General features: G+C 35.0%; 6 protein-coding genes across 16 annotated transcripts; 2 read left to right on the top strand and 4 right to left on the bottom strand.

The window, feature by feature from the left end:
• Window positions 1-274: 274 nt before the first annotated feature.
• Window positions 275-2,870, bottom strand: LOC131020611 (chaperone protein dnaJ 39-like). 10 transcript variants are annotated; one of them, XR_009100725.1, is made up of 5 exons: window positions 2,632-2,849; window positions 1,775-2,155; window positions 1,544-1,694; window positions 897-1,092; window positions 275-817 (listed from the first exon to the last, which is right to left on the bottom strand). XR_009100725.1 is itself a non-coding variant. In XM_057949533.1 (4 exons), exons 1-3 carry the CDS (start codon window positions 2,797-2,799, stop codon window positions 1,826-1,828), a joined length of 384 nt encoding a protein of 127 aa, XP_057805516.1. In that variant the 5' UTR covers window positions 2,800-2,870; the 3' UTR covers window positions 1,328-1,710; window positions 1,815-1,825. The 10 variants fall into 10 exon arrangements, 4 of the variants coding, with proteins under 4 accessions (XP_057805516.1, XP_057805517.1, XP_057805515.1 ...); XR_009100727.1 differs by having other exon boundaries at window positions 956-1,092; XR_009100726.1 differs by having other exon boundaries at window positions 1,611-1,694.
• Window positions 2,871-8,638: 5,768 nt separating this feature from the next.
• On the top strand, window positions 8,639-10,965 carry LOC131020610 (uncharacterized). The gene is made up of 4 exons (XM_057949529.1): window positions 8,639-9,078; window positions 10,030-10,188; window positions 10,293-10,401; window positions 10,591-10,965. Exons 1-4 carry the CDS (start codon window positions 8,734-8,736, stop codon window positions 10,779-10,781), a joined length of 804 nt encoding a protein of 267 aa, XP_057805512.1. The 5' UTR covers window positions 8,639-8,733; the 3' UTR covers window positions 10,782-10,965.
• Window positions 8,675-12,568, bottom strand: LOC131020609 (transcription factor DUO1). The gene is made up of 3 exons (XM_057949528.1): window positions 12,083-12,568; window positions 11,688-11,937; window positions 8,675-11,622 (listed from the first exon to the last, which is right to left on the bottom strand). The coding sequence occupies exons 1-3, from the start codon at window positions 12,295-12,297 to the stop codon at window positions 11,230-11,232; spliced, it is 858 nt and encodes a 285-aa protein (XP_057805511.1). The 5' UTR covers window positions 12,298-12,568; the 3' UTR covers window positions 8,675-11,229.
• Window positions 12,569-13,324: 756 nt separating this feature from the next.
• LOC131020606 (probable mitochondrial import inner membrane translocase subunit TIM21) lies at window positions 13,325-16,976 on the top strand. The gene is made up of 7 exons (XM_057949526.1): window positions 13,325-13,689; window positions 14,570-14,588; window positions 14,905-15,068; window positions 15,290-15,468; window positions 15,562-15,610; window positions 16,220-16,339; window positions 16,460-16,976. Exons 1-7 carry the CDS (start codon window positions 13,546-13,548, stop codon window positions 16,616-16,618), a joined length of 834 nt encoding a protein of 277 aa, XP_057805509.1. The 5' UTR covers window positions 13,325-13,545; the 3' UTR covers window positions 16,619-16,976.
• Window positions 16,977-16,996: 20 nt separating this feature from the next.
• Window positions 16,997-19,480, bottom strand: LOC131020607 (uncharacterized). The gene is made up of 2 exons (XM_057949527.1): window positions 19,152-19,480; window positions 16,997-17,252 (listed from the first exon to the last, which is right to left on the bottom strand). The coding sequence occupies exons 1-2, from the start codon at window positions 19,380-19,382 to the stop codon at window positions 17,193-17,195; spliced, it is 291 nt and encodes a 96-aa protein (XP_057805510.1). The 5' UTR covers window positions 19,383-19,480; the 3' UTR covers window positions 16,997-17,192.
• Window positions 19,481-23,601: 4,121 nt separating this feature from the next.
• Window positions 23,602-25,790, bottom strand: LOC131020605 (uncharacterized). 2 transcript variants are annotated; one of them, XM_057949525.1, is made up of 3 exons: window positions 24,294-25,789; window positions 24,113-24,184; window positions 23,602-24,004 (listed from the first exon to the last, which is right to left on the bottom strand). In XM_057949525.1, the coding sequence occupies exons 1-3, from the start codon at window positions 25,335-25,337 to the stop codon at window positions 23,999-24,001; spliced, it is 1,122 nt and encodes a 373-aa protein (XP_057805508.1). In that variant the 5' UTR covers window positions 25,338-25,789; the 3' UTR covers window positions 23,602-23,998. The 2 variants fall into 2 exon arrangements, with proteins under 2 accessions (XP_057805508.1, XP_057805507.1); XM_057949524.1 differs by having other exon boundaries at window positions 23,602-24,184; window positions 24,294-25,790.
• Between the last annotated feature and the right edge of the window lie 1,556 nt (window positions 25,791-27,346).

Here is a 27,346-nt window from a genome sequence, read left to right as displayed (position 1 = left end):
GTTCAAATATTTCATCAATTATGTCTAGTTCGGAGATTTCCTCTAGAAGATCAACAATTCGAGTATTAAAACTGTATTTTCCCTTAAATTTATGGGTAGCTTATAACAAAGAAAACATATGCTCCCTATAAGCCTATACCTATGTGTAGAATGCAATTTCAACATGCTATAATGAGACGTGAAGTTGCACCCAAATTGTTACAATTCATGCATTTACAATCACCCCACCACCCTAAAAGTTGATTTCCACTGTGATAAAAATTTGACATATATGGGATGAAATGAAAGGAGTAGAGAGCTATGATCTGCAATACATTGTCAATTATACGACGTTACGTCTACAAATTATACTCCCTTCGTCCCAGAACGACTTGATCTATTTCTTTTCACTACGGTTATTTGGGCCTATAAAGTGACTATCCAGAAAGAGAATAGTCAAAGTCAAATGAGACGATCCGAAAAGGAATACGAGCAAAGTCAAATGGTACGAAGGGAGTAATAGTTTACAATGGATGAGTTGGCTACAAGAACATGACAAGACAATTTCAACTAAGGCATTAGATCATAAGATTTGCAGATCAATACTACAGCACCTAACACTCAACTTAGATTTCCAAACAAAACATGATTGTTCTTTAAAAAATGTGGAATCATAACCAGCAGTCATGCCTAGATAGCCTTTTCAACTAGCAAAGCTTTCATTTCAGACACAAGCACAACTCACTTACCTAATTGTTGTGCAACAAAGTGAGACGGCCGCCGCCGCCACCACCGCCACCACAGACAAGAAAAACGAAGGAGAAGCATAAGACGTCACCTAAACAACGTCAACCAGACATAAGATGGTGCCCATCAGATATCTCGAGCAGCAAATGCGATCAGATAAACAAACTTACTTTTGGAGCACACAGTGAGATAATAGAACATTAAGCAACACAAACAAACATCTCTGAACCTGACTGCTGGTTGCATGGCACTTGATGCACAGTCTCATCATCATCTTTGTCTTTATTGGAAAGGCAGTTTAATGTAAATTACAAAAGGTCAGATGCAGAGTATCATCAGTCTGCAAATGGCATTCAACTAATAGTCCTGTCAGAAATTTCATACAAATTCGTATCAAATTACAAATTCACAATGATAAGAAACTAAAACATTTATGAATTTAGGTGGGGAGACTATCATGTGACAATCATTTTTCGGGACTCTCAATCTTGCTACTCCTAGATAGTTGCACTGTTTGTACAAGCCCTTGGAATATATATATCTGTTTTGAAACAGAATGTGTGTGCTTATTGTATATAATCAGCATCATAAGAAGTGAGCATTATAACGATGAACCACGAATGTGATATCTCTCATGTTTCATCCGTTCTAAATCCAATATGGATACATAGAGAGCAAGGTAAACCACTCTGACTATGAAGCACTTCCGGACAAAAGATTCAAGCTTTGTTCAAATTTTGATCACACAGTCTTAACTGAGAATTAGAAATTGCAGAAAATATGATTTACTATTCTGGAGACTGGGCAGATGATTTACCGTAAAATGATACACCCATTACACTTGAGCACAATACGTTCTGAGAAAGAGAGTTTTCTACTCGTACCATGGCACAAGTCCTCTAGAGAAACCCTTAATGGATGCACCACATCTTCACCTTGTCTCTTTCTGCCTCTGGATCTTCTGCCACCTATACATATTATTTGCTGCATTATATTAAGAACCACTACCCCCAAGAAGAGAAGTAAATAAATAAATCAGCCATCTCACCACCAAAACTGCTACTAAATCCACCACCAAAAAAGGATACAAATATATTCATCATAAACTTCTCTTTTCAGGCTCAATCAAGACTTCATAAGACTGTGCTAACTCCTTGATCTGATTAAAACAGAATTAGTCTACAACAGTTCGACATCTCTTTTTGTGGGAAGTGCACTCAATGCATACAGTCCACAATGCATAACTTATGAACTGAAATGAAAGAGGACTTGCCTTCCCATCCCCGCTTTTATCAGGATGGTTCTTAATGGTAGCTTTTCGATAGGCCTTCTTGAGTTCATCACAAAGAATTTCGTAATGCTTTAGGTCATTGATTTTCCTTCTAGCTCCTCCAAAGAATGACTTTGTTTCAGTCCTATCCAAGTGAAACTGCACCACAGAGAAAATGAGAACTTAGAAGTAAGAGCTATTCAAACAAAAGGAGAGCAATAGATTCATTAGATGATTGCAAATATTCGCAGTCGATAAATAAATACATCAATCTGAGAAGATTTCAACTTGAATATGAGAATTTGAGACAATGGTGATCACTGATCAGTACTCCCCAAAGGGTGCAAAAGGATAATCTTCTCAAGCTCCTAGTTCACAAAACAGTAGGCATCACTTCTTTTTTCTGTTTTTTTTTATTCAATTTCCCAAACCTAAATTACTCCAAAAAGATGACCAAACAATTTTCACACCTCAAAATATTTGAAATCAAAACAAAACAATTTCTATGAAATTGCAACATTTGCGGCAGAGTGATCATTTGCGAAGTCATATGTATCAAGCATTCATCAAACTGAGATAGCTGACAGTAATAAGATGTGATTATTAGATAAGGCAACATCACAAGTATCACTCACATGTATATATTTCACAAAGAGGGGAGCCATGGCGACGGCATGAGGTTGCAGTGGAGGAGTGTCCCCTTTTAAATCCGGCGACGCCCCACTCAAATTTGACGGTGCTGGCGCCATCCCAGAAACAGTAACCTTCAACTGCGCCATTCGCGACAACTCTATTTTCTTCATTTTTCTTCCATTTCATTGCATTTCCAGTTTCGCCATTGCTGAATTACAGCTCTAGCTCAAGTGAGTTACATGGGCCCCATTTCTTGGGTCAAGCTATAAATGGGCTTCATAATTGGGCCTGACGGAAAACCCCTCATAAAGTTTAAATTAAAAAACAAACCCGTCACTAACGTTATCTTTAATGGGCAAAAATTTTGCCCAACTTTATGAATGATATTATATATGGAGTAAATTGCATAAAAAATAACTTTAAGAAAGTTATTTATTTTTATTATAAACATTAGGGACAATTTTTGTTATTTAACCCCTTTGTTTATGTATTAATTACGAGAAATTTCTCTCTACGAGTTTGTTTTATACACTTACATTAAAGTTGATTATCATATGTAACTCTTTTGGTGTAGGAATCTCCAGGTCCAGGCAATTAGATTAGTTAATTAATTAATTAATTAAAACTAGCATTTGCATCCCGTGCCACGGATTTTTTTTAATTTTTATATTTATATAAAATTAATACTAATTCAATTATTATACTTATAGATATAATAAAAAAATAATTTTAATTGAATCTATTTGAATTGAATATTGAAAAAATTAAAAAGAATTCACAATTATAAAATTTGATATTATGAAAAACAAAAAAAAAGTTTAAAAAAATTAAAAATAAAATACTAATTAAAAAGAATTTAAAATATATTTATTCAAAAAAGATGAGAGAGGAGAGAGAAATTTATAAAACTTTAATATTTAAACAAATTTATTTTTTACAATTTAAATCAAATGTTTTCATAAAATATATCATATTAAAGTTCTTATCGTGATCTTTAATTTGATATGCATATTAAATATTTTATAATTAATCGAATTTCACAATTTTGGAAACAAATGTAACAGCAAATAAGAAGTTAAAGAAAATGAAAATAAAAAGAAAAATATAATTTAAACATAAACCTTCAATTTTATTATAACTACAGAATTGCCACTCAATTTTGAAATTAATTTGAAATTGATTTCAAATTGGAAACTCCCTTCGTATAGATTGTATTTTTTAAAAGTTTTTTGTCTTTAAAAATATGTAGATATCAATTATCCGTATAATTATTGTCCTATGGCTATTGACTTTGTTACGTAGTAAAAACATTTATAACATTTACCATAAAAAAAAAATCTCCTTAATGATATATTTTGTGTAATTTACTTCCTTTCATAAAATTGGACAAGTAACACTCCCCTTCTAACGACTAACAACTGTGAATTTTCTATTAGATGAGGAACTATTTTTCCACATACTTTATGAATGATGGAAATCAAGTTACATAAAGTATACTTCTAAAAAAAAAGTTACATAAAATATAATGTTTAAGGATTATTTATTTTTATTGTAAGTATTATTAGTGTTTTTGCAACTTAATTCTTTGATTTTTCAGAAATAGTGTTTTTTTAAATAAATAAATTAATTTTAGGATTAATAGTAATATCCCGAACTTTCAGCATTTTTCATAAAATGTCGCGAACTTTCATTTTCTCCAAACTTCCAATTTTTTTCATAAAATGTCCCGCTATACAAAATTCGAAGATGAAAAGATGACAAAAAAAATTCTGAACTTTCAACGTTTTCTAACAATAACGGTCCCCAAAGTATTTCATTCGGCTAGATAAATCATCTTTTCGTCACTAAATTTTATATAACTTGACATTTTATGAAAAAATTGAAAATTCGAGATTAATTAGGAGAAAAATGAAAGTTTAAATTTTTTTATGGAAAACACTGAAAGTTCGAGACATAAAACATTATTAACTCTAAATTTTAAAGACCAAGACTTAGAGATTGGGTTTTGAATTTGTCCGCTTCCTCGTGTTCAATCTTCCAACGACCTAGTCAGAGAAAGGAACAAATATGACGTTTTGTCCATGTAGAATTTCTGAGTCTCTGACTACCTATTTTGTTTTTAATTGTTGTATTTCCAATTAATAATCTGTGTGCCTTGTCAATATCCAATAGAAATTTGGAACATATGTTAGTTTATACTATTTTATAAAAAATAAAATTAAAATTATAAGAAATATATGAATATAATCAATCATGCAACTCGCAGGCAGCTCAACAACACACAATTATGGGAAAGCTATACCGCACGCAAATGGTAATACAGCATTACCTAAAAATAAGGACGAGGTTGAACCCAAGACCTCTCACAAATGAAAGTCTTTGGGTGTCTCAACTTTGCCACTAGAGCAAGGTCTCGTTGACGTTTATACTATAATTTTATGACTGCATCTTCTTATTTGTAAATTGGGAAAATTGCACCTAACTACACAAATTTTGCCAAAAATCCATATTTGACGCGAAGTTAGGATTTTACATTTTAATACACCAACTTTCGTTGTTGTCCAAATTTGACACGACTTAATTCTTAAAAATTCAAAAAACAACACCTTTTGTAAATAATTATACAAAGACCCACTTATGTTATAATTTGAGATATTTAAACCAAAACAAGATATTTCCTTATGATGTTTTCTTTTAAACCATTTTAGGCGCGGATCAAAGATTAAAAGAAAACATCATAAGGAAATATCTTGTTTTGGTTTAAATGTTCCAAATAATAACATAAGTGGGTCTTTGTATGTTTTTTGAATTTTTAAGAATTAAGTCGTGTCAAATTTAGACAACAACGAAAATTGGTGTATTAAAATGTAAAATCCTAACTTCGCGTCAAATATGGATTTTTGGCAAAGTTTGTGTATTTTCACGCAATTATCTCTTGTAAATTCGACCATTTTAAATATTATGGATAATACTGATACGTGGATAAAATATATATAAATTTTCAAGTTATTAAAAATAAAATAAAATTTTTAACGAGGCTTAGCTCAAGTAGCAGAATTGAGGCACACAAAAACTATCATTTGTGAGAGGTCTTGGATTCAATCCCACCGCGCGAGATATGATCCAAATAGAAAAAAGTTGAACTTAATTGAAATGTTTCAGAAAGTCATAGGTGCAATATAATTGTATGAGTAGTTTCTTACAAAGTGGAATAAGAAAAACAAATAAAAAATAAAAAAGAAATGAGAGATTAGACACGGATAAAATTCGTTTCTAGTGACTCCACTCGCATTATGTCTTCTTCTCTTACAGTTTTGCCGTTGTTTGGAAGCTTCGTTGCAAAGCTGTGTAATCGACAAAAATTGTCGCTATATTTGGAATTCATGTTGCGTTGGGGAAGGAAAAACCAATTAATTATATTCCACATGCATGAACTGGACTGGTTGAGCTCCGCCCGCCTCCGCCGTTGCTTCCTAGAAGATTCCGCCGTCTGCTTCGTGACATGGAAAATTCCCTTGGTGGGTCTTTTATGTCGTCGAATAACTACAATACTACATAGATTAAAAAAAATGTTTTTAATATTTTATTGGGATCTTTTTTGGGGGGAACCATGTTACATTTGGAAGTAAGTAATTTGTTTGGAATTGTTTTAAAATATTAATCACTCCGTCCCACGAAGAATGACACATTTTCATTTTCGGTATGTCCCACGAAGCATGACATGTTTCTAAAAATGACAAAAAAATTGCTCTTTGTTCACATTTTCACTTTTTCACCTACCACACTTAACACACAAAATACCAATTTCTTAATTTTTGTGACGAAAAGAAGTGTGTCATGTTTCATGGAACGGAGAGAGTATTGCTACACGAAAGTGCTAAATGAGTAAGTTACACCTACTTTAGCACTAAATACTGCAGCAGTTGGGGTATAATCAACTAATGCTATTTTTTTTTACTTCAAAAATATATACCTACTTTATCATTAGATTATCAAGTATAATTATTTTTCTTGTTTGTTGTTTACTAAATCTTGTAATTAATTTTACTTCACACGATTTAGTAACCGAAAGTTACACGTTTTATTCTCAAATGGAAAAATGTTACTTTTGATAACAAAATTTAAGGGTTAATAGCCGCTAAATCCATGAGAAATTTTCATTTTTTGATTTATATCACGACCCTCTAATTTAACTTCAAAAAACATTAATTTAGTGTGCGTGTGTTGGCCAAGCGGTAAGGGGTTAATGTCCAAGGTCGAAGGTCTTGGGTTCGAGTCCCATGTGGCGCGGCCTTTTAATTTCTTTATTTAATATTGTAAATTTATAAATAAAAATAAAAAATACATCAATTTATAATTTAATCTGTTTTTTTCATGGCGAGAACCTCCGACCAAATTAAAAACTGACGTGTGAGAGAGAGAATGAGGGGTGTGTATGAGAGAGAGATAGTGGAGTGTGTGTGTGTGTGTGGTGTGGTGATTCCAACTGCCATATTGGCATTTCGGCTGGCACGTTGACGTTCCGATCGCCAAATCAGATTTGATTTGGGCGAATTTGTAATTTGTGGGAAAATTGCGAAATAATTATAAATTGGTGTATTAAGAAATCAAATTAGAGGGTCGTGATATAAACCAGAAAATGAAAAAAATTCATGGATTTACCGGCTATTAACCCAAATTTAAAACTATAAAAATATAGAATATCATGTGTAGTTACTAGTTAGACAAAAGCATTTAAAATCAATTATATGCGTAATAAATGGGAATGAATCTAGAATGTCAGATAATCAAATTTTATGGTTGAGATTAATTTATTTAAATTTATCGTGTAAGATAAAAATAACAAATAAGTCAATATAAATCTACGAATATACCATTTGTAATGCACGAATAGCTGTTTAACCTGAGTTCGAATTTTGGAGGAGACGAAAATTTAACTACATTAACTTAATACATCATTCGTGCATTATATAAAGTATACTGGTAAATTTATATTGACTTATTCGTTATTCTGATTTTTCACAGAAATAGTCATTATAACTCTAACCTGATGTTAAAAGTATTGAAAATTAAGAATGCGTGCTAATACGCATGAATAAGTCAATGATTTATACGGATAAATCAATGTAACACATGAATACGTCTTTTTATATGAGTTCGAATTTTGAAAAAGACGAGATTTTCACTATATTAACTAGATACGAATATTCATGAGTTATATTGTTTTATTCATAAATTTTATCAATTTATTTTTTATTCTCATTTTCACACAAAATATATAAAATTCACTAAAATCACACACGATATATATCGCATAAAATTGACATATAACATGTGACCTACCGCATGTTTCCGGATGATATTTTACAGAAGGCTTATTTATAAAGTAGGAGTAACAATTTGTACTTTTCCTAAAAGCCAAATTAGAAGTATTCATAGCACACACGTTTATATAAAAGAATTAATAATGCAAAGGCATTGCTTTTTAGCATACTATTATTACTAAACGTTAATTACAATTTACAGTACGAAATTTTAACGAGTTTTAGTTTATTTCTTCAATTTTAATTTAATCATAATTACGAAATCAATTCATATATCTTAAACTTTAAGAAATTATTTACCTATAATCACAGTAACATTAAATTTGTGCCAGTAGCCATTCTTTTATTTATTGTAAAATTAACACTCCGATTGTTTCAACCCTTAAAAGCTTAACATGTAAACCGAAATACTAATTTAATCGAATCGAATATATCAAGCCCATGCAATCGCATGCCGACAATAATGTCAAGCTTTAATAAAGAAGGGTGTACATAAGTTATTAAATAAATGTTAATCTTGCAAGAAATTAAAATATATTGACATTATTGTAACATTTAAAATGTGTTGTCAAACTTACAAAATAAACTAAACTTAATTACGTTAACTGATAATTTAATGTATAATTAAATTAATGTAATTAATTATGCTTAAGTGAAAGAGTGAGGCAATTAAAGAAGCTGAGAAGCAGTATAAAAAGGAGAGGAGAGTCATAGTCCATTCGGAGCGAAAAGAGGGCACTTTCTCACTCTAAGAATCTCTCTTTGCACCAAATCTATTTGATGGGTTTGTCCGATGGCGATGGCTCCTCCCAGTTCCGCCAAAACGTCGTCGTAATGCGCCACGGCGACAGGCTCGACAACGCCGTCCCTCTCTGGGCGGCGTCCGCGCCCCGCCCCTGGGATCCCCCGCTCGCCGACGACGGCCACGTCCGGGCCTACTCCACCGGCGATAAGCTCAGGAAGCAGCTCTCTTTTCCGATCCACCGCGTCTTCGTTTCCCCATTCTTACGCTGCCTCCAGACTGCCTCCGGAGTCGTCTCGGCGCTGTGCGCCGTCGACAGGAAATCCGACGATCCCAATGACCTTACCTCCAACGGCGTCGTTATCGATCCTTCGAAAATCAAGGTCGGTTTATTAATTTTATGCATGAGAAACGTGCCCTTTTTTGTCGTTGATGTTGACCTTTTGCTGTATTACATACATTTCGTTGCGTTGAATTTCAATATCTTTTTCCAGCATAGTTTGCCTACATCAGTGGATCATAACTTGATTTTCCTTTTTTGATATGAATTGCTGGATTCAAGTACTCGCTTATTGTATGAGAGATGAAATTCTAGGTTAAATATATGATATGCTTGTTGGGAGGAGTTTCCTCGGATGAAATCTCAGATTAAACTTGGAGTTGGAAAAAAATATATGCAGCCTGCTTAATTTGACGATTTTGTGGAAAATGTTTTACTTTTTTAAGTTTATCCAAATCCATTTTCCCTCTGTGTTTCAACAACTCGGAAAGCCACTATCGTTATTCTCCACCCAAAAACCAATTTTATTTTCTATTCTTCATCATGTCACTGGTTAGCTAGTTACCCCAGGTTTTCAACGCTTTATCATTTTTTTAAAAAAATGTCAAATTTCATCCAAATTTTATACTCACTGAAGTGGAATCTACCACTTAAATTATTCTTTTGTATACTAGCCGCAAATTCATTATACCCCACCATAAGTTACAGGAAAAATACAAGTAACCTAATAAATATTCAATTCCAAACCTATCACACTCCAAAAGGTCAAATTATTCATCCAAACACATAATTTATTCCCACGTTTAAACCTATAAACTTCTAAAGATACCAATGTAAGCTATATTGTTCAATGCTAAAAAGTGAAGATTGGATGGATGTAAACAAAACTGGAAATAGAGGAGTTTGTTCATGTATGCTGCAGGCTTCTATCTATACTTGTGTATGATCAAGTGACAAAATTATAAGTCTGTGTGTCATGTTTCTATAAAGCTCGAGTGTGAAGTGAGTGACAGCAATATCACTTGTCAACTAAACTCTATTGCATATTCTGCAGGTCTCAATGGAGTATGGATTATGTGAGATGATGAACTCTTTAGCCATCCGACCTAACGTTGCACCTAAAGATGGGATTTTTAGTTTCGACACATCACAATGTAAATCTGTATTACCTGCTGGAACTATTGATAATTCTACTGAAATGGTTTATAAGGAGGTAATATTATATCAATGATTTCATTATATTCAGACCTATACAATATGAGCCTGTAGCAGTTTAATATCCTCATGCTAAAACATGGTTTTGTCTGTGAATGTAAGCTGCCAAGATGGCAAGAGACATTAGACGGCGCCAGGGCTAGATATGTTCAGGTGATCACAAGTCTCGCTGACAAATATCCTTCGGAAAACTTGTTGTTAGTGACACATGGTAAGCTTCTCAAGAGCTAGTCGTAAATGTAGCGTTTACTGGCTCTCAAGCATTAGTGGTACCTTCTATTTCTGAGGCCTTACATCACGCGCCACTTGACAATGTTGTGTCGCCGTCATTCTACACATTTCATCAGCACAGTTTTGCTTCTTGATGATCTGAGACTTTGAAAAAATGGTCTGCTTTCAGGGGAAGGAGTTGGATCCTCTGTCGCAGGATGTTTTGAGGATGTTGAGGTAGCCGAAGTCGAGTATTGTGCATATTCAATCTTACAGAGGTCTGTAGTTTTCAAAGAGAACAAGTTGTTTACTGCTGGAAACTTTGTGGGATCACTGAAAGATCTAGCTGGTGTCCAGTTAATGCAAGTCCAAGAAACCTAGTGAATTGGCTTTCTGTCCTTGATGTGAAATGATCTTTTTTTTTTTTTTTTTTTTTTATATAAGGAGGATCAATAATGATTTTCCATTTCCCTTTCGTGTGGCTTAGTTAGAAGGGAAGCGTCTGACCATTAAATGGTTTTGTTGAATTATCATAATAAAGTTTGCCAATTTGTCATTGCTACAATCAAATTTGAAATGGTAGTAGATGTTGCCAACATCTTCTTGAGACAGGGAAGCCAGTTTTTCCATTTGATCTAATTATTGTTTCCCAGTAAGATATAATTACATAGCTAGTGATGATAGTTCTAAACAATGTTTACAGAGAAACCACAATTCATTTCACAATATGAGTTGCAGATACAGAACATAACAAAAGTTTGAAACACTTACAAACTAGCAGCTACAATGTTAGATGAAAAATATAGAGGCCATTCTTTGTTAGATCCAATCACGACCAGTGAGAGGGGCTAGGAAGTGGCTCGATTTGATCAAATAAGTCAATGGGAGGGAAATCATCGTCGATGAGGCTGTCGATGTCCACGGCGTCGTGGCTCTCGGACGTTCCAGAGGCTTGGAACGACGGGGCGATGGGGACTTGCGCTGTGCCCAACGCGGAATGCCCCAACTCGTCGTCGAGAAAACTGGGAGCCCCGAGCCTGCCAATGAAGTCCTGCCCTTCTAGAAGCGGAGGGTAGTCCGGCGGAAGCATCGGGAACTGAGGGAAGGCGACGTACGGCTGCTGCTCCACCGGAACAGCGCTGATCGGGCTCGGATACACCACCTCCCCGAACGGCACCGTTTCCATGGACGACGCCGCAAATTCCTCCTCCAACTTGGTCGCCTATACATTTACACATGAGATTGATGTATGATAATAAAATGCAAGAAATTGGGAGTGTTATTCACCTTGAGCGATGGGATGAAATCGAAGGGAGGGGTTTGGAGATGCTTTGTGGTCTTGTGAGATTTGCTCGACGATGGAGCAGTGGAGGTGTGCAGAATCCTCGCGAGGCGCTTCTGCCTGCTGCTCCAGAAATTCTTCACGTCGTTGTCTGTTCTTCCCTGCAAATACGTCGCGATTTTCGCCCATTTGTTGCCGAATTGCGCTTGCAGATCGATCACCGTCCTCTCCTCATCGGCCGAGAACTTCATCCCCCTTCACACACGCATCTAACCATCGTCAAATTCACACGCAAACAAAAGGGGGAAAAAATGGGCATTTTTAACCTACAAAACGAAGTGAAGCAAAAAAAAAAAAATTGAAACTTGCAGAGAGCGAGAGAGAGAGAGAGAGAGGCTACGTCTTCAAGTCAGGGCGGAGTTTGTTGACCCAGCGGAGGCGGCAGGACTTGCCGGTGCGGCGGAGGAGGCCTTTGGATCGAATGGAGCTCCAATCGCGGGGGCCGTATTTCTTCACGTGGTTTATGAGGACTTCGTCCTCTTCCACTTTCCATGGACCTTTCTTTATATCGCGCAGTTCATCGTCGTGCGCCATCCTTCTCTTGCCTTCCATCATTCTCTCTCTCTCTGAAATGCCGCTTGATTTCCAAGTCGAGGAGATGGGATTGCGTCTGGATTTTTGGGCTTTTGCTTAATTATTATCTGCGGATTTTGTTTGGAGTGACACATAATACTGGGTGTTTGTATCTATGTATCTCTTACTAGTGTGTGTGTGTGTGTGTGAGAATTTGCGAGAGTGGCGGTTGAGACGGTTATTCCCACTATCCCCACTAAATTACCCCGCTTTCCCCCTTTCTCTCTCATTTGAATTTCGGGCTTTTCCCAACTGGGCCTATTTTAAATTACGCCAAGTATCACTATTGGGCTACAACTCTAGCCCATTTTGAGCTCGGCCCATTAACCTGTTTCTTTGGATTAATAGTGTTTTATATCTCGAATTTTTAATAAAATATTTCAAATTTTTATTTTATTTTAGAAAACTTTGAATTTTCATCGTTTTTAAATGTCCCGAACTTTTATTTTTCTCCTAAAAAATTCTGAACTTTCAATATTTTCTATAACACGTATTTTATGAAAAACGCTATTAACTTCTCTTTTTTTTGCAGAACTTTCTTAAGGGTAAATCACTTTAAACCTCAAATATACTCTTTTTTTTTGAAGAGGCAAATATACTCATTTATTAAAATGCGTTGAACTTAAAATTATACACGTATTTGGTTCCTTGTGAGCCTATTATGACTTATACTCACTCCATCTTATTTTAATAGATTCATTTTTGGGGGCGTTTCATTAGAATAGACTCATTTTTTTTTGGTTAAAAAAATTATTTAATTAGTATGGAGCACTAATTAGAGGACGGAAGGAGCAAGACTTGATTCTATTAAAATTACTTTATTATCAAAACAGTATGATTTTGATCCTATTAAAATTTCAACACAAATAAAATATTTAAATCCAAAAATTATAATCATAAAGTCCCTAAATTAAATTCTTATGTAGACAAAAAAAGAGGAAATTTTAAATTAGACATATGAGTAATTTGTTTTCTAAATGAATCGCAAATGAAAGTAAAGAAGTTGAGAAGTGTCACGTGCAGAAACCAAAACCCCAACCCTCTGTATTTTACCGTCGTCTCTCTTCCTTTCAACCCTATTCCTAGTTTGAGTTTCTCTGATTTCTCAATTCTTTTATTTTACTCTTTTTTTGAGATTTCTCGTTCAGAAAATAATCAAATTCACTAACCTAAACACATACGAAATTCTGTGGCAAAAGAAATTATCAAAGGTTAAGAATATTCGAAGCTATGTACAGTGGTGGGTTTGGAATGAAGAATAAACTGTCGAATGTTTTGAGATCATCATGCAACGGGCTGAAACGTAGGCATCCTATTGCTGTATCTGATGTGGCTTCCGCTCAATATTCATCGTTGGCGACAGAAAGATCATTGGTCAGTAATGTTTCCAAATGCGAATGTGAAAACTTTGTGTTTCAGCTGATGTGTTTTGCGCAATACTTGTTCGAAATTTGCATTTGTGCGTTCTGCTAATTATGAAATTGGTGGTAGATGGGATCAGTTCAAGAGGAATTGATTTCGAGATGTTGAAGATTTGTGGTTTTGGCTGTGCATTTGAATTGGGAGGTCTAGGTTAATATAGTTCAATTGGCTAATTTATACAATGATTATGTTATGCTGTTGTACTTGGTGCTTGTGTTATGTAATCGTGCAAATCATTTTGCTCCATGGTTTTCTCTTTTGCTATAGATATTTGCAAAGCGTTGTTTGGATGCAAATCGAAGTTTCTTGTCGATTTGAATTTTGTTTTGGTGCCTATGCTATGCCTCTAGAAGCTTAATGCTAGTCTTTATGTATACAAGCTGGTACCACAACAGGAAACAAGCAAGCCCCCAACAACTACCAAATCTTGTTACTGCACAAAATATTTTTATGTCTTTTATTTATGTGTGTGCGTAGTGTAGCTGGTATATATTTAGGAATTTTTATGGTTTCTTCTCTTTTTCATGTTCAGGCTCCACTAAATACTCTTAGTAACTACAAATGTTTCACTCAAGTTTCTGAAAGTGGATTAAGATTTTAAATCTTCTTCATTTACTGAGTTGGAGGAAAAAGTGAATTGGATAGGAACTTTTGGCTTCATGCGGATGAAAGCTAAAGAAAAGTTTACCCTGCTAGATAGTATAGTCCTGCATGTTCTACCTTGCAGCAAGTTTGCTGTATGAAATAACATTACTTGTCCATCTAGAATTGTATAGAATTGCTTATATCTTACATTTTAGTGACGATGATTTTCTGTCTTTTAACTTTGCAGGTGACTCGTCCTATTGGTGGTATGTAGATTTCTTTTAATTGCTCAAAATCTCAAGTTCCTTCCTTTATGAAGCCATTAAGCAAAAAGTGCTGCATAAATATGAATTCCACACCATTGCATATTTGAGTACAGTATTCTCCTTTGGCAGTAGTTCTGATGTCCATGTATATACTATGCTTAAGGACTCAATCTCTCTTTTTCATCTTCGTCTTTTTTCCTGGCTGGGAAGTGTGTGTGTGTGTTCGTGTGGGGAGGGGGGGATTTCAGAAAGTGCTGGCCATATAAACATGCGGCTGTTTTAAAACATTCTGTTCATAATCACTTGGATCTTGCAGGGAACTCTATCCTATGCAGATGTGAGTGGGCCAGGAAACATGCTCTGGTTTATCGATCAGCATTTCAACTTTCCGCGAGTTCTGGACAGCATATAAGTCGTTCTTGCTATGCTAGAACCTTTGCATCCCAGCCTACAGAGTCAAACAAATCAAAAGGATCACAGGTCTGTCCTTCAGTTTAAAAATGGAATCACACAATTCAAGAAACTTTTTGTGATTTATAATTCAATGGTCATTGTAATGCCAGATTTGGCTCTCAAATAAACTTGTAAATTTCATTGTATGAAGTTCTTCAATCATTTATTTGCATGAATAGTTTATTTATGAAGATTTGCTTGACTTTTTAATTATATCCTTTTTCCATACTTGTGCCTATCTTTGACAGACTCAAAAAGAGATTTCCAACGTTGAGGACCCTTTTGATTCTCCAACTTATAATATCCCGGAGAAGCCAGTAACGTTCACGGAGGGAGCTTCTTATGGTCTTATAATTCTTGCAGGCCTTGGCATTGCTGGTGCCGCAGCGTATGGGGTTTGTAAAGAACTTATATTTGAACCAAAAGAGTGAGTTAAAAATTTATTGTGCCTGAAAAGGTGTATGTAGGTTTATTGTCCTCTTGTTTTCTGCGATATTCAATGAAGATAATGTTTTTTCAGGTACAAGATATTCAACAAGGCTCTTGAAAGGGTTCAAAATGACAGCCAAGTATGTTTGATCTATTTTCTGTATCGTGAATTGGCATTTCAGTAATGTTGAGCTGGAATGTCGTATATGGACTTCAATTATTTCAGAACTGTACAATGTAAATGTATTGCAGGCTTCATCTAGGTTCAAGTTACATTTACTGTTTTCTGCAGCCTATTTAGCTGATAGAAATAATCACAGAGAAGAATGGGATGAAAGAGTTTGATATTCTTTTTAGAACATAGGTTTGAACTAGTATTGGATGAAGCACTTTTGCCGTAAATCACAAAATTTTCAATACGTGAATAACTTGATTAGTTGTGCTTTAGTGTTTCAAATCAGTCAAATTTTCTCTGTTAGCTTCATTTGGTTCAGATTTTACATTCATGAGCTCATTGGTTGCAGATTGTTTTTTCTATAAGCATGGGAGACTTTTATTCCTTTTGGCATGGAAAAAGAAATATTGACTGCTACTTTATAGATTAATATATTAGGAGAAATAATCACATATTTACTAAGAGTTCAAAGGATCTCTCTAATTTATATTCATTCATTTGCATTGTATATCATCTCCCAACAGCTTGATATTGAAGTTCATTGATCTCTTCTTGAATTCATTGCTACCAACAGGTTAGGGTAAGAATTGGATCCCCTGTCACTGGCTATGGATCAGAAAGCAGGAACCGTGCTGCTCGTCAACGGGTTCCCCACAGGATATGGACTGATGATGATGGCACCGAACATGTTCTGGTAAGTTACACTAAAAAATCACCATCTTCATGATACTGAACTCATTAAAATAGCTGACATCATAGACTAGAAGCTCTCAAACATCTCAAGACTGTTATGGAGTAATGGCTGCCATTGTAGGTTAATTTCTTCATTCGCGGACCACATGGAGCCGGCAAAGTTATGTCGGAGATGTTCAAAGACAAGGTGGACAAGGAATGGAAGTTCATGTATCTAATTGTGGAACTCACTTCACCTTCCCCAACTCAACTCATGCTCGAGTCTTACATTCCAGCCTAAGAGCATACCGGCTGATCAATTTCTATTCGGCGTTTAGATGCTTGGCCTCAACGCGATCCCCGTCAGCTGATCTCGATGTTTTAAGTTTGTGTGAGATGATGGCGTGGACATGAAGAATTTGTCAGTTGGGCAGTGCTCGAATCATATTTGGCAGCATATCGATTCTTAGTTATTTCCTACTTCCATCTTGTTGAATGTTAATTTCGTGTTGCATTGGAACGCTTCGAAATTGAGTATCTGTGGCCTATGAACTATGGTGGATTGGTGGTACATTGCCCACATGTCCACATGTAGGAGAAGAAAATTTTGTTTAGATAGCAATAATTTTGGTGCATTGATAATATTTTGATTTTGATCTCATGCTGTGTGAGGCTTGACTTCAATCTCCCAAATTTATCATCTTGAATTGATCATTTGAGTGGAACCATTTTTTTGGGTACAACAAGTGCTGAATAATTGATATAGAATAAGAGTCGTGTGCTTGATATTAGGCGATAGGGGCTTAAAAAGAGACAAACATTTTCATCAGAAACTTCTACTTTTATTGCTTATGATGATAACAATAGGTAGAGATTCATCTCGGGCTCTTGCATGCACTCTTTATACTTGCGCCTACACTCTTGAGGTCTTCCACCTACAACAATATTAACTAACCATATCAACAAATAAATTAAATAAATACACAATATTCTAGGTTTTTTCACATTAATAAAAACAAAGGTCGTTTGCATCATTGGGTTGAAAGATGAGCATTAAACAAAAATTGCATACCGGTATGAGCTCTTCAAAACAAGTTCTTACAAGTTCTTCAAGTATTCAAAAACCTATCTTAAGAAAATGAACTATTTCCTCACAAAGATAAGATGCTAGAAGCTTATAAGTTGAGACCCTAACTTTTTTTGGTAAAAGATCTTGTTTGAAAATCCTCGATTTTTCAGTCGTTATAATTACAATTCTAAAATTATTAACATCTTATAAACTTAATCATCTAAAGACTTAACTCCGCTCATTTTCAAAATAGGACCTTATAAGCCTAAAAATAAGCTTTACCAAAGACATGCTGAGTCCAAAACGGCAAAACGCAACTCAAAATGTGGTCGGCCTAAGATTTTGAACTAGCAGTATCAGAAACTGGCTAAAACCTCTGCTATTTGGTTTGCTATTTATCATGGAGATTTAAATTATAGTTTTCATATGCATCATCTAGGATTTAATTTCACCAGACTCTACGTTCACCACAACCCATTTCACCACTTTCAGTATCTCTCGGAAAAAGCAGGCTTGACCCTTGTCACCATAACTAACAATCGATAAGACATTAACACGAACAAACACTACAATAACGTTATTACTGGAGTCACTTTGTCATACTTTTTTCTTTCAATCTCCAACAGTCATCTAGTTATCCACTGTACTCACCTTCAATGATCCAACTACGACATAAACTAGGTTCAAACCAGCACAAGGATCATAAGACACATATCAAACAATCCACAACTCGACTAACAAGCAAATCTGAGCTTAGATCATTGGAATAAATGTTCCAGCAGCAAGTGGTTGTGAAAAATATAACTGCTAATGCCACTAAATCTGGACTAGGGGTAAAATTAAACTGAGATGAGCTGGATTTGAAATCAAAAGTTTGGCTCTTGTTATCGAGCTAAGCTCGAGATTGGTTTTTTGAATATGCTAAAGATCAACTTAGTTAGTCAAAACAAGCTTTATACGTGTGTGTATAAATCAAGCTCTTTGTTGTTTTGTTAAAAGAAGTAGATTATATATTCTTCCAAAGTTACAATACTTCCACTAAAATTAATACTACTTAATTTTTTCTAACAAATGAGTTTCTTTGGATCTAAATTTATCATAAATAGAAGTATCAAATTTCGAAGTAGAGTTTCAAACTAATAGCTTGATGTTTTGCGAGCTAGTTAGTACACGAACCTACTAATGAGCTTGTTCGCGCACTAACTAGTCGAAAATCATTAAACTTGAGCTTAGTTTATGTGTTATAACTTATACGAGAATGAAACGAGTTCAAATAGGTTTTTATAGAGTCCAACTCCAAATTGCTCGTAAATCCATTGGTTCGTTATAGCTCCAATCGCAGCCAATATCGACCAATAACTCTAGTTACAATGACAAGAGAAGCTCACTGCTAAACTCAAACTAGTGAAGGTCAGCAGCATTTCCAATTACTGCATTGTACTTAGCTCGGAAATTTAACAGAAAACTTCAAAGATTGCAAACAAATAAACATTTTTAGTTTTCTTTTACAGTTGTTGTACCATTGTGTAAAACTCGGATTTAGATGCAATTAGAGCAGTAATAAAACACAAATTCAGAGGTTTTAGCCAGCAATTTTTATTTTTTGCACAGAAAAACCAATTGACATGAGATTCTGCTTACGCTTGTCTTCCTACTCGGTGGAGAAAGGGCTTTTAACTATACACAATTTACATTTTCTCAAATAAAACAAAAAAATTGTCCAGATCGCATAATAATACAAAGAGAGAGAGGCGTGAACACTTACAGATCGGATTCCTGAGAGCTGGAGCGTTGCTACTGCGGCGGAGGCGGAGGCGCCGACGAAGAGGGTTGCCACGGCGAAGGCCTTCAAAGGCATGAGGTTGCCATTGCCGGCGTATCCCCTTTTCAAGGCGGCCACGCCCCACCGAAATTGGACGGCGCTGGCGCCAGCCCAAAACCAGTAACCTTGAATTACGCCGTTGGCTACAACTCTATTTTCTTCGTTTTCCTCCATTTCATTTCAATTCCGCCATGGCTGAATTTCGACTCCAGCTTAAGTGAGAGCTACGTGGGCTCCTTTTATTGGGTCAATTTTAAATGGGCTTCACAATTGGGCCTCTGACAATGTTTTTTTACTCATTATAACTCTCTTATCTAAAATAAAGAGAAAAATAATACTATAATTTTACTATTTTACCTTATAATTATTATGTTATTTTAATTTGTATTGACAGCGATGAAAATGTGAAAAATAAGTATAAATGAAGTATTAAAGTGGTTAGGTATAATTTAAAAATAATTTTTTTTTTGTGAACGTTCTAAAAAGAAAAAAAAATATCATCGACGAATGAGATAACTAATTTATAGTTTCATCTCTCAAAATAACTGATAAATTGAAGTATTTGCCTCATTTTTTCAAGTGAAATATTTCCAGGATCTTCGTTTTCTAGTTTACAAGTGGGAGTTTTAGATACCACGATTAAATATTTATTTATTTAAACTGATTCAAATAAAAAAAAACTCTCCGATGTCAATTGTGGGGAAGTAAAATTTAGAGATCATGGAAAGATAAATACGCATAGAAACTTGAAATGTTTGTCCTATTTCATAAATGCGCACATAAGAGGATAATCCAAAAATTAATGTCAATATTGGCTTGGTTATGCATGGCGGCAAACCACCATTTTTTTTTATATAACTTTAACATTTTTTTTTGATAAATTTACAATATTAAATAAACAAATTAAAAGATCGCGCCACAAGGAAATCGAACTGAAGACCAACCCCTGACCGCTTGGTCAACACACGCACACTAACTTTAACATAATTAAGAAGACAAGATTAATATGTGGTTTATTCACACGGGATCCCATTTGCACATGTTTATGCGGTAAACAAAAATAACAAATAAAAGAAAGCTAACTATTTATAAATTATTAAATTTTCATCGAATTTTGATTCTACGTATAAATTTCAAAATTTGGCATGTGATATTGCAATCGCTAGTAACAATTGTTCCTAAGCAATATATCTATATATATATAAAGTTCAGATTACGAATTCATAAATTATCCATGTAATGTGTATGAATTATTCAAACCTTCACGAATTCTTATTTTACACGGGATCCCATTTGCACATGTATATAGCTAATTGGTGGATTTAAAATACTATAGATTAACATAAATCTTGTATCAAATATGTATGAATTTTCTCAGAAATAAATGTGATGTTTTACAAGTATTAAGAATCCTAAAATCTAACCCTTACTTCTCTCAACAGTACTACCAATCCATGTGGATAGTCAACTATATTTAATCCACCCACATGGAGGCAACTAACCCCTCATTTTACTTTCCCTTTTCTATTACTATATTAATTTTTCCAAAAGTATAAATTCACTTCCATAAACTCTTAAAATATTTCTTTACATATTTGAGAATTTTAGAACTTTTATTTCTAACCCTAATAACTTCGACAAGTTTAGTGAAGTATTATTCCTTTTATTCTCGATCCAAACATTTCTTTTATTTTAAGAATGGGTAATTTTATACATAGCCTCCATTTTACTCATCATAGCCTCTTATTTAAAATAATTATAAAAATATTAATAAAATTACTAATTTATCCTCTAACCTTATTATAATTCGTATTAAATTACAACTTATCAATGTATTTGTAGCCCCCATAAACAAATAACTTGTTCTCTCTCTATCACCTCCATCTGAAGCATTTTCTACGATCTTCATCTCCGATGATTTCATAAAATTTTACATCCATCGAAAATCATGAAATTTGGAGAATTGATTTCCAAATAAATATTTTTCCTACTGTAATACAATTCTTCCATTCTCTCCTTCTTCTTATCTAAATTTTGCGAATTTATACTTTAAAACTAGGTTTTTATATTTTTTTTTTCAGGACATTGTCTCAAATTCATATCAATGGAAAAAGTTTCTAATAGCTTGAGATAGCAAAGCACACACACAAAAAAAAAGGATGGAAAAGGGTAAACGTACTTTCAAGACGTCGATTGCTATTTCGTAATAATAAGGAGACTTCTTCGAAATTTTTTAAGAATTTTCTGATTAACTTACAATCCCAGAACAACAGTTCATTCTTTCTTCCTTAAAAATTTCACAACTCATAAACACTCAATTTCTATCAATTATGCAAATGTTTAAATTCACCTGGCTCCAATCAAATATGTAAAATATTTAATTTCAATTATGCAAATGTTTAAATTCACCTGGCTCCAATCAAATATGCAAAATATTTAAATTCACCTGGCTCCAATCAAATTTACATTTAATATTTTTCATTACAATATAAAATTCGAGAGGCTCTTCCTTGCCCAGGCTTCATAGATGCGACATCAATCGCAGTAACTGTTGCGACTGCCTCTGAGTGCCTTCTAAATATTGAGTCGTATGACACTCGTTTCCAGTAATGAATGTTTCAACTAGTAATTTCTATCAATTCTATAAGACGAATTGTTGGGAATTGATCGTACTGAGTGGGTTAGCGCAATATTGAATTTGGGAGAGATGATAAAAGAGAGAATATAAGCATGCGTTTGGGGCTATTCATACAGAGAATGAGTGTGGTGTTTTGGGGGCTATACATAAATAAAGTTATTACTCATTTATTAAGGGTAAAATAGTTAGTTAATAATATTATTATTATTATTTAAAAAAAATGGCTATAGTGAGTAAAATGGAGGCTATGTATATAATCACCCTTTAAGAATTTATCTATAATGCAAACTGGCCCACATTCGGATATAGGGTTATTATTGGGTCAGAAAACGGACTCATTTTCAAATAAAATTAGGGCTTCAATATGGTTCTTATTGAAGAAGTGTAAGATCTTCAAAATTAGAATGCAAAATGCGAATTTTCTGAAAGTTCAATAATTTATAAACAGTTAATCCTTTAAAATATTGTAATAAAGTAATAGTGTCCTTTTGATTTTGTGGTAAATTCAACCCTTTTAAACTTTGGCTTGAATTTCGAGTTGACATTTGGACATTTATCATACATCAAAACACAATTTATTGATGACTTTTGAAGCCCGTAATTTGAATTGTCCTCACATTCTATCAACTTTACCGTCGGATGTCCAAATCGCAACTCAAATCATTGAAAAGCTCTAAATCTCAATAAAGCTTCGATATCATATACTCCCTCCGTCCCATGAAGCATGACCCAGTTCTTTTCCGCACGAGAATTAAGAAATTGATATTTTGTGTAAGTGTGATAGGTGAAAAAGTGAAAAAGTAAATAAATGATAAATTTTTTGCCATTTCTAAAAACAGATCAAGCTTCGTGGGACAAACTAAAAAGAAAACTGGGTCATGCTTAGTGAGACGGATGGAGTATATATCTAAATCTCAGCTATAATTTAGGAGTTTGGACCTTGAACAATACGATCCTCAATAAATTAAGTAAAAGCCCACCAGCATAATCATTCGAAAGAAAAGAAAATTTAGTCATCTAGTGTTGTTATATTATACCTAGCGTAGACAGACAGAGTAGAGAATATAGGAAAAATTGAGATTAAAGAAATATTGTAAGGGTAGCCGGTTTTGAACAAATCAAATACCAAGACTAATTCAACTCAAGAAAGAAAGTCAAGCCAACCAAATGCTAGTTGCCATAGTTTACCCCCTCCCTTCATTCATAATAATCGAAATGCAGAGCATGAAATCATTCAAACCTGATTCCAGCAGTGAGGAAAATGGAGGTTGCTCTCTTTTGTGCCATTTCCTCACCAAAGGAGAGGAACAAAAATAAGTGGCAAAGATCCATCTTTGGGTCTACTTCACAGATCCTGGACCAAACATATACCTGCATTCTTCATCATAGATGTGCTAGTTGAAGGGTCTTTGACAAAACATGAGTAAGAAATTTACATCTTTAGGATCTCTCTCCCTCACTTCTTCTATCAAGAAATTCTACCTAGGCTGTGGCTGCTTGCTGAGAAAAGGATCCCAAACCTTTCCTTCAAGGTTTGCTTCATGTTCTAGCCCCTAACTTCTAGCTACTATTCTTCTTACTTTAGGGTATAAAAGGTTCCACTTTGGAATAAGATTAAGCAGCTTCCACCTTCATCAAGTACCAACACACAATCTAAAAGCATCATAGTTTATATTGCATAAACATGGTGTTCTTCAAATCAAATGAGAAGAAAGAAAAAATGAGAGCACATTACAAGATTCATAAATCATGAACTGCAACAGAACAAAAGACATGAATTTCAACTGTTATAATGTACAAATAAAGAAAACCCAACTCAGTGATTATTCATTTAAAAGAAAAATGAATCAAAACCAATTGAGTCATGAGAAATGAAAAAGGAAATCTAAAAGATCTAGAAATCCATATTTACATCTGCAACTAATGCTAAATAGAAGTACTATCATCCATCTCTCAATTCTTGGAGATCAACAGCTTGAAGAGGGGGAAACAAAGGAAACAAGAAAAGAACAGAGAAACTGGTAAGCTAAACCCTAAATCAACACTAGTTCTTCCTCTCAAATACAAGTAACTGCAGACTATACCTTCAAATGCCATCCCCCCAGAAAAAAAAGTTGGAAGCGAAGCAGCTTAGAATTTCCAGAAACTGCATCTAGCCCTGTGCAGAAGACCACCGCCATCCATATCAGAAATTCGGAACTCAGAAACCAACAATCAACGGCATAGATGCGCAACCAAGGCTGGGATGGGATGATCAGGGCTGTACCTTCAGAGAATTCTCAGACACCTTGTATGAATCTGCGGTAATCGATACCAGCCATAATCCAGGAAAACAAGTCTGCGATCCATGAAAATTTAGACAAATCAATCACAATTATAATAACAGAGACACACAATATATCGTAGATGAATTCACGACGAAGTAATTGAATCAGATCTCATCTTACATCTACTTGTTTCTGTATGTTTTTCGCTCTCTTCTTGGGCCTCCTTGCCGGCTTTGATCCGGTCAGCGCAAAAATATCCTCCTCAATCTCCTCTTTCGTTAGAGGGATAGAGATGCTCAGCTTCCTCTTCTCCTTCTTCCCACCGTTACCGCCGTCGTTTTCCCCCGATCTGTTGTTTAGACTCCTCAACGGCGACTGCGCTTTACTCCTTTCCGGTATCGACGGACCGATGCTCTTCACGGGACCTCCGCTCACGTTCAGCGACTTGTGTAGAGGCTTCCGAGGCCTTAAATTCCATGTCTTCGTTTCTTCATCAATATTATTGTTATTGATCTTCTCCTCTTCTTGCACTTCACCGCTGCAATCGTCTTCGTCGTTTTTCTCCGTCTTCAGCGGCTCTTCTTGCGGATTTTCGTCCTCCGTTTTGCTGCTCTTGCAAGGAATTTTGATTAAGATTTTCGATCTCTTGATTCCAGCAGCATCGACTTCTTTGGCCTTCGATTTAGGCTCCGATTTCTGAGTAGTTCGCTCTGAATTTGTTGAATGGAGCCCGTTCCTCGGGCCATCCAACGCCGAATTATTTGAGTGATGTCTCCGATGCTCAACAAATCCACCTTTGCCCTTGCCGGAAGCTTCGGATTGCGGAGGCGATTCATGCTTCGGCAAATGCCACGCCGGATCACCGCCGGTAGGCGAGTGTTTCCCCCACTCGCGAGGCGGATATGGCTTAAATGGTTCTCCAGGAGTAGGAGACCGTTTCCCCAAGTAATCCCCGTGGACCGGAGATCGACGAGGTGACGCCGCCGCCGCCGCGGTGGAGTCGCGGAACGGGGACTGGTGCCGAGGTGGAGTCGCCGACACGGAATCTCGCATCGGTGACTGGCGGAGAGGAGACGCGGCAGAGATATTCGGCCGCCGCGACGGCGATTTGATGGAGCGGCGGCGCTGGTGGTGGCCGTTGGAGTTTCGGTCCTTATTCCATTTTAGATGCGGCAGCGTAAAATTGTGCAGCGGCTGAGATTTCGCAGGAACAGTAGAAGCCATAGCAGCAAGCAACAATCGCCTCTGAGCGCCGATTTCAACGAAAAGCTATTCAATTCTTATCAGCGGATGCAAATCGGAACACGGCGTAGACCAATCTGTTTCGAGATCGGCGGCGACGTCACATCGTTTGATAAATTCCAACCATATGAAATCAAATTGAGTGCATGAAACGAGAGTGCGTGTGTGTGTGTGTATAAGCTGTGTGGATGAAGTTTTTGTTGTGGGTAAACGTGAATGAAGGTTGAGAGAACAGAATTGATGATTGTAGAGAGAGAGAGAGAGAGAGAGACGAAGTTGCAGAGAGAAGGTGAAAGGGAAGAAGTGAGGTGGAGGAAAAGAAACTTAATATAAATTCAAATAACTTAAATATAATTATATATTTAATAATATATACAGACGTGTGTATGCATTTTTGTAGATGTATCTCTCACACAAACACGCACACGCAGGCACAAATCTTAGAATAGGGATTTGAGAACCCTAATTAGGGTTGGCTCATTTCTTCAAATTTCATTTATTTTTTCTCCATATTGGAATTATATTCTACAATAATAAGAGAAGAAAAACTTCCTCAATAAAGAAAAAAGATAGAAATATGTTTTCCAAATTGAATTAAAAAATAAATTGATGATTTTAATTTTGTTTTGCTGATTCATTTATTGCATCCTACTATATCATGTGCTTTATACTTATAGTTATTTCCCATGTTATTATGATTTTTTAAAATCAATTCTTGAATTAAAATTTATTTTGAGCTTTTTTGGGGCAATTCATATATAGTTATGTTTGATATGTTTTAAAGTTAAGCTCACAAAAGTATATGTTTTGTAGTTATTTTTTCTTGAATAAATATAAGGTAAATATCATTTTAGGAGTTGGTCTTTCTTGAGACCGCTTCTCACCAAGAGTGTATAAATAAAAAGTATTCACAATTCTATAAACAACATGCGCTAGCTTAATGGTACACGTTCTCGTGACTAAATATAATAATTAGTGAAAAAAAAGTAATGTTTGTGACGAGGATGGTATTTGGGACTCCCGATTTCCCTTACCAGGAGCCCAAATACCTTTAAGAGAAAAAAGAAAGTAAGTATATATGTATATAGGTAAAAAGAGGAGATAGTTATCAGATCTGAACAAAGGAGGAGCCCCACTCTGAATATGTTCAAAGAAAAGTCACTCAGAGAAGTATATTATAAGTGTAACACCCCAATTTTCATAAACTTTTCAATATAAAATCTTTGAAAACTAATAGATAAAAATAAAATTTCTTGAATTATAAAAGTTTAAACCAATTTAAAATCAACTTGTCAAAACTAAAGTAGTAACATGAAATAAAATGATAAACTAAAAAGTAACATGTTTCAACTAAAATTTATATGGAAATACTAAATCTCTAGTCATTCTCGACTTCCATGGCCACCTCGACTCCAGAACTGCAAAACTGAGAAGATAAGGGGTGAGCATATTGAAAATATACTCAGTGAGAAACCATGCAAATATTCACATACGCTTAAACATGCAAATAATTCACATTCTCATACACATATACTGATAATCTGATGGGCGAACTGAGAGCCCCTGAACATGTATTTCAACATGGCTAAATTTCTGAACATGTATTTCTACATGGCTGAACATGTATTTCAACATGGCTGATTTTCTGAACATGTATTTCTACATGGCTGAACATGTATTTCAACATGGCTGATATTCTGAACATGTATTTCTACATGGCTGAGCAAGTATAATCAAACATGAACTAAGAGCATATAAAAACATACGTGAATATAACCACAAGCATATAATCCCTCACCTGAATCTTGCTTTAAAATATCTTAACGAATCCTAAATTCGTTTATCCCATAAATAAAAACTAAAACTTCGTAGACTAGCGCTTGGTAAAAAAAAAAAGACGAAAGAAAAAAATATACATATGAATTTGGTGGTTGTCTCTCTAATTTCGTTCCTTGACTCCTATATATATAAGTTTGAAAAAAAACTATTGA

This window comes from Salvia miltiorrhiza, chromosome 4, assembly GCF_028751815.1.
Source record: "Salvia miltiorrhiza cultivar Shanhuang (shh) chromosome 4, IMPLAD_Smil_shh, whole genome shotgun sequence".
NCBI lineage: Eukaryota > Viridiplantae > Streptophyta > Magnoliopsida > Lamiales > Lamiaceae > Salvia > Salvia miltiorrhiza.
Note: the sequence above shows the minus strand (reverse complement) of the source record. Positions and strands in the feature narration are given on the sequence as shown.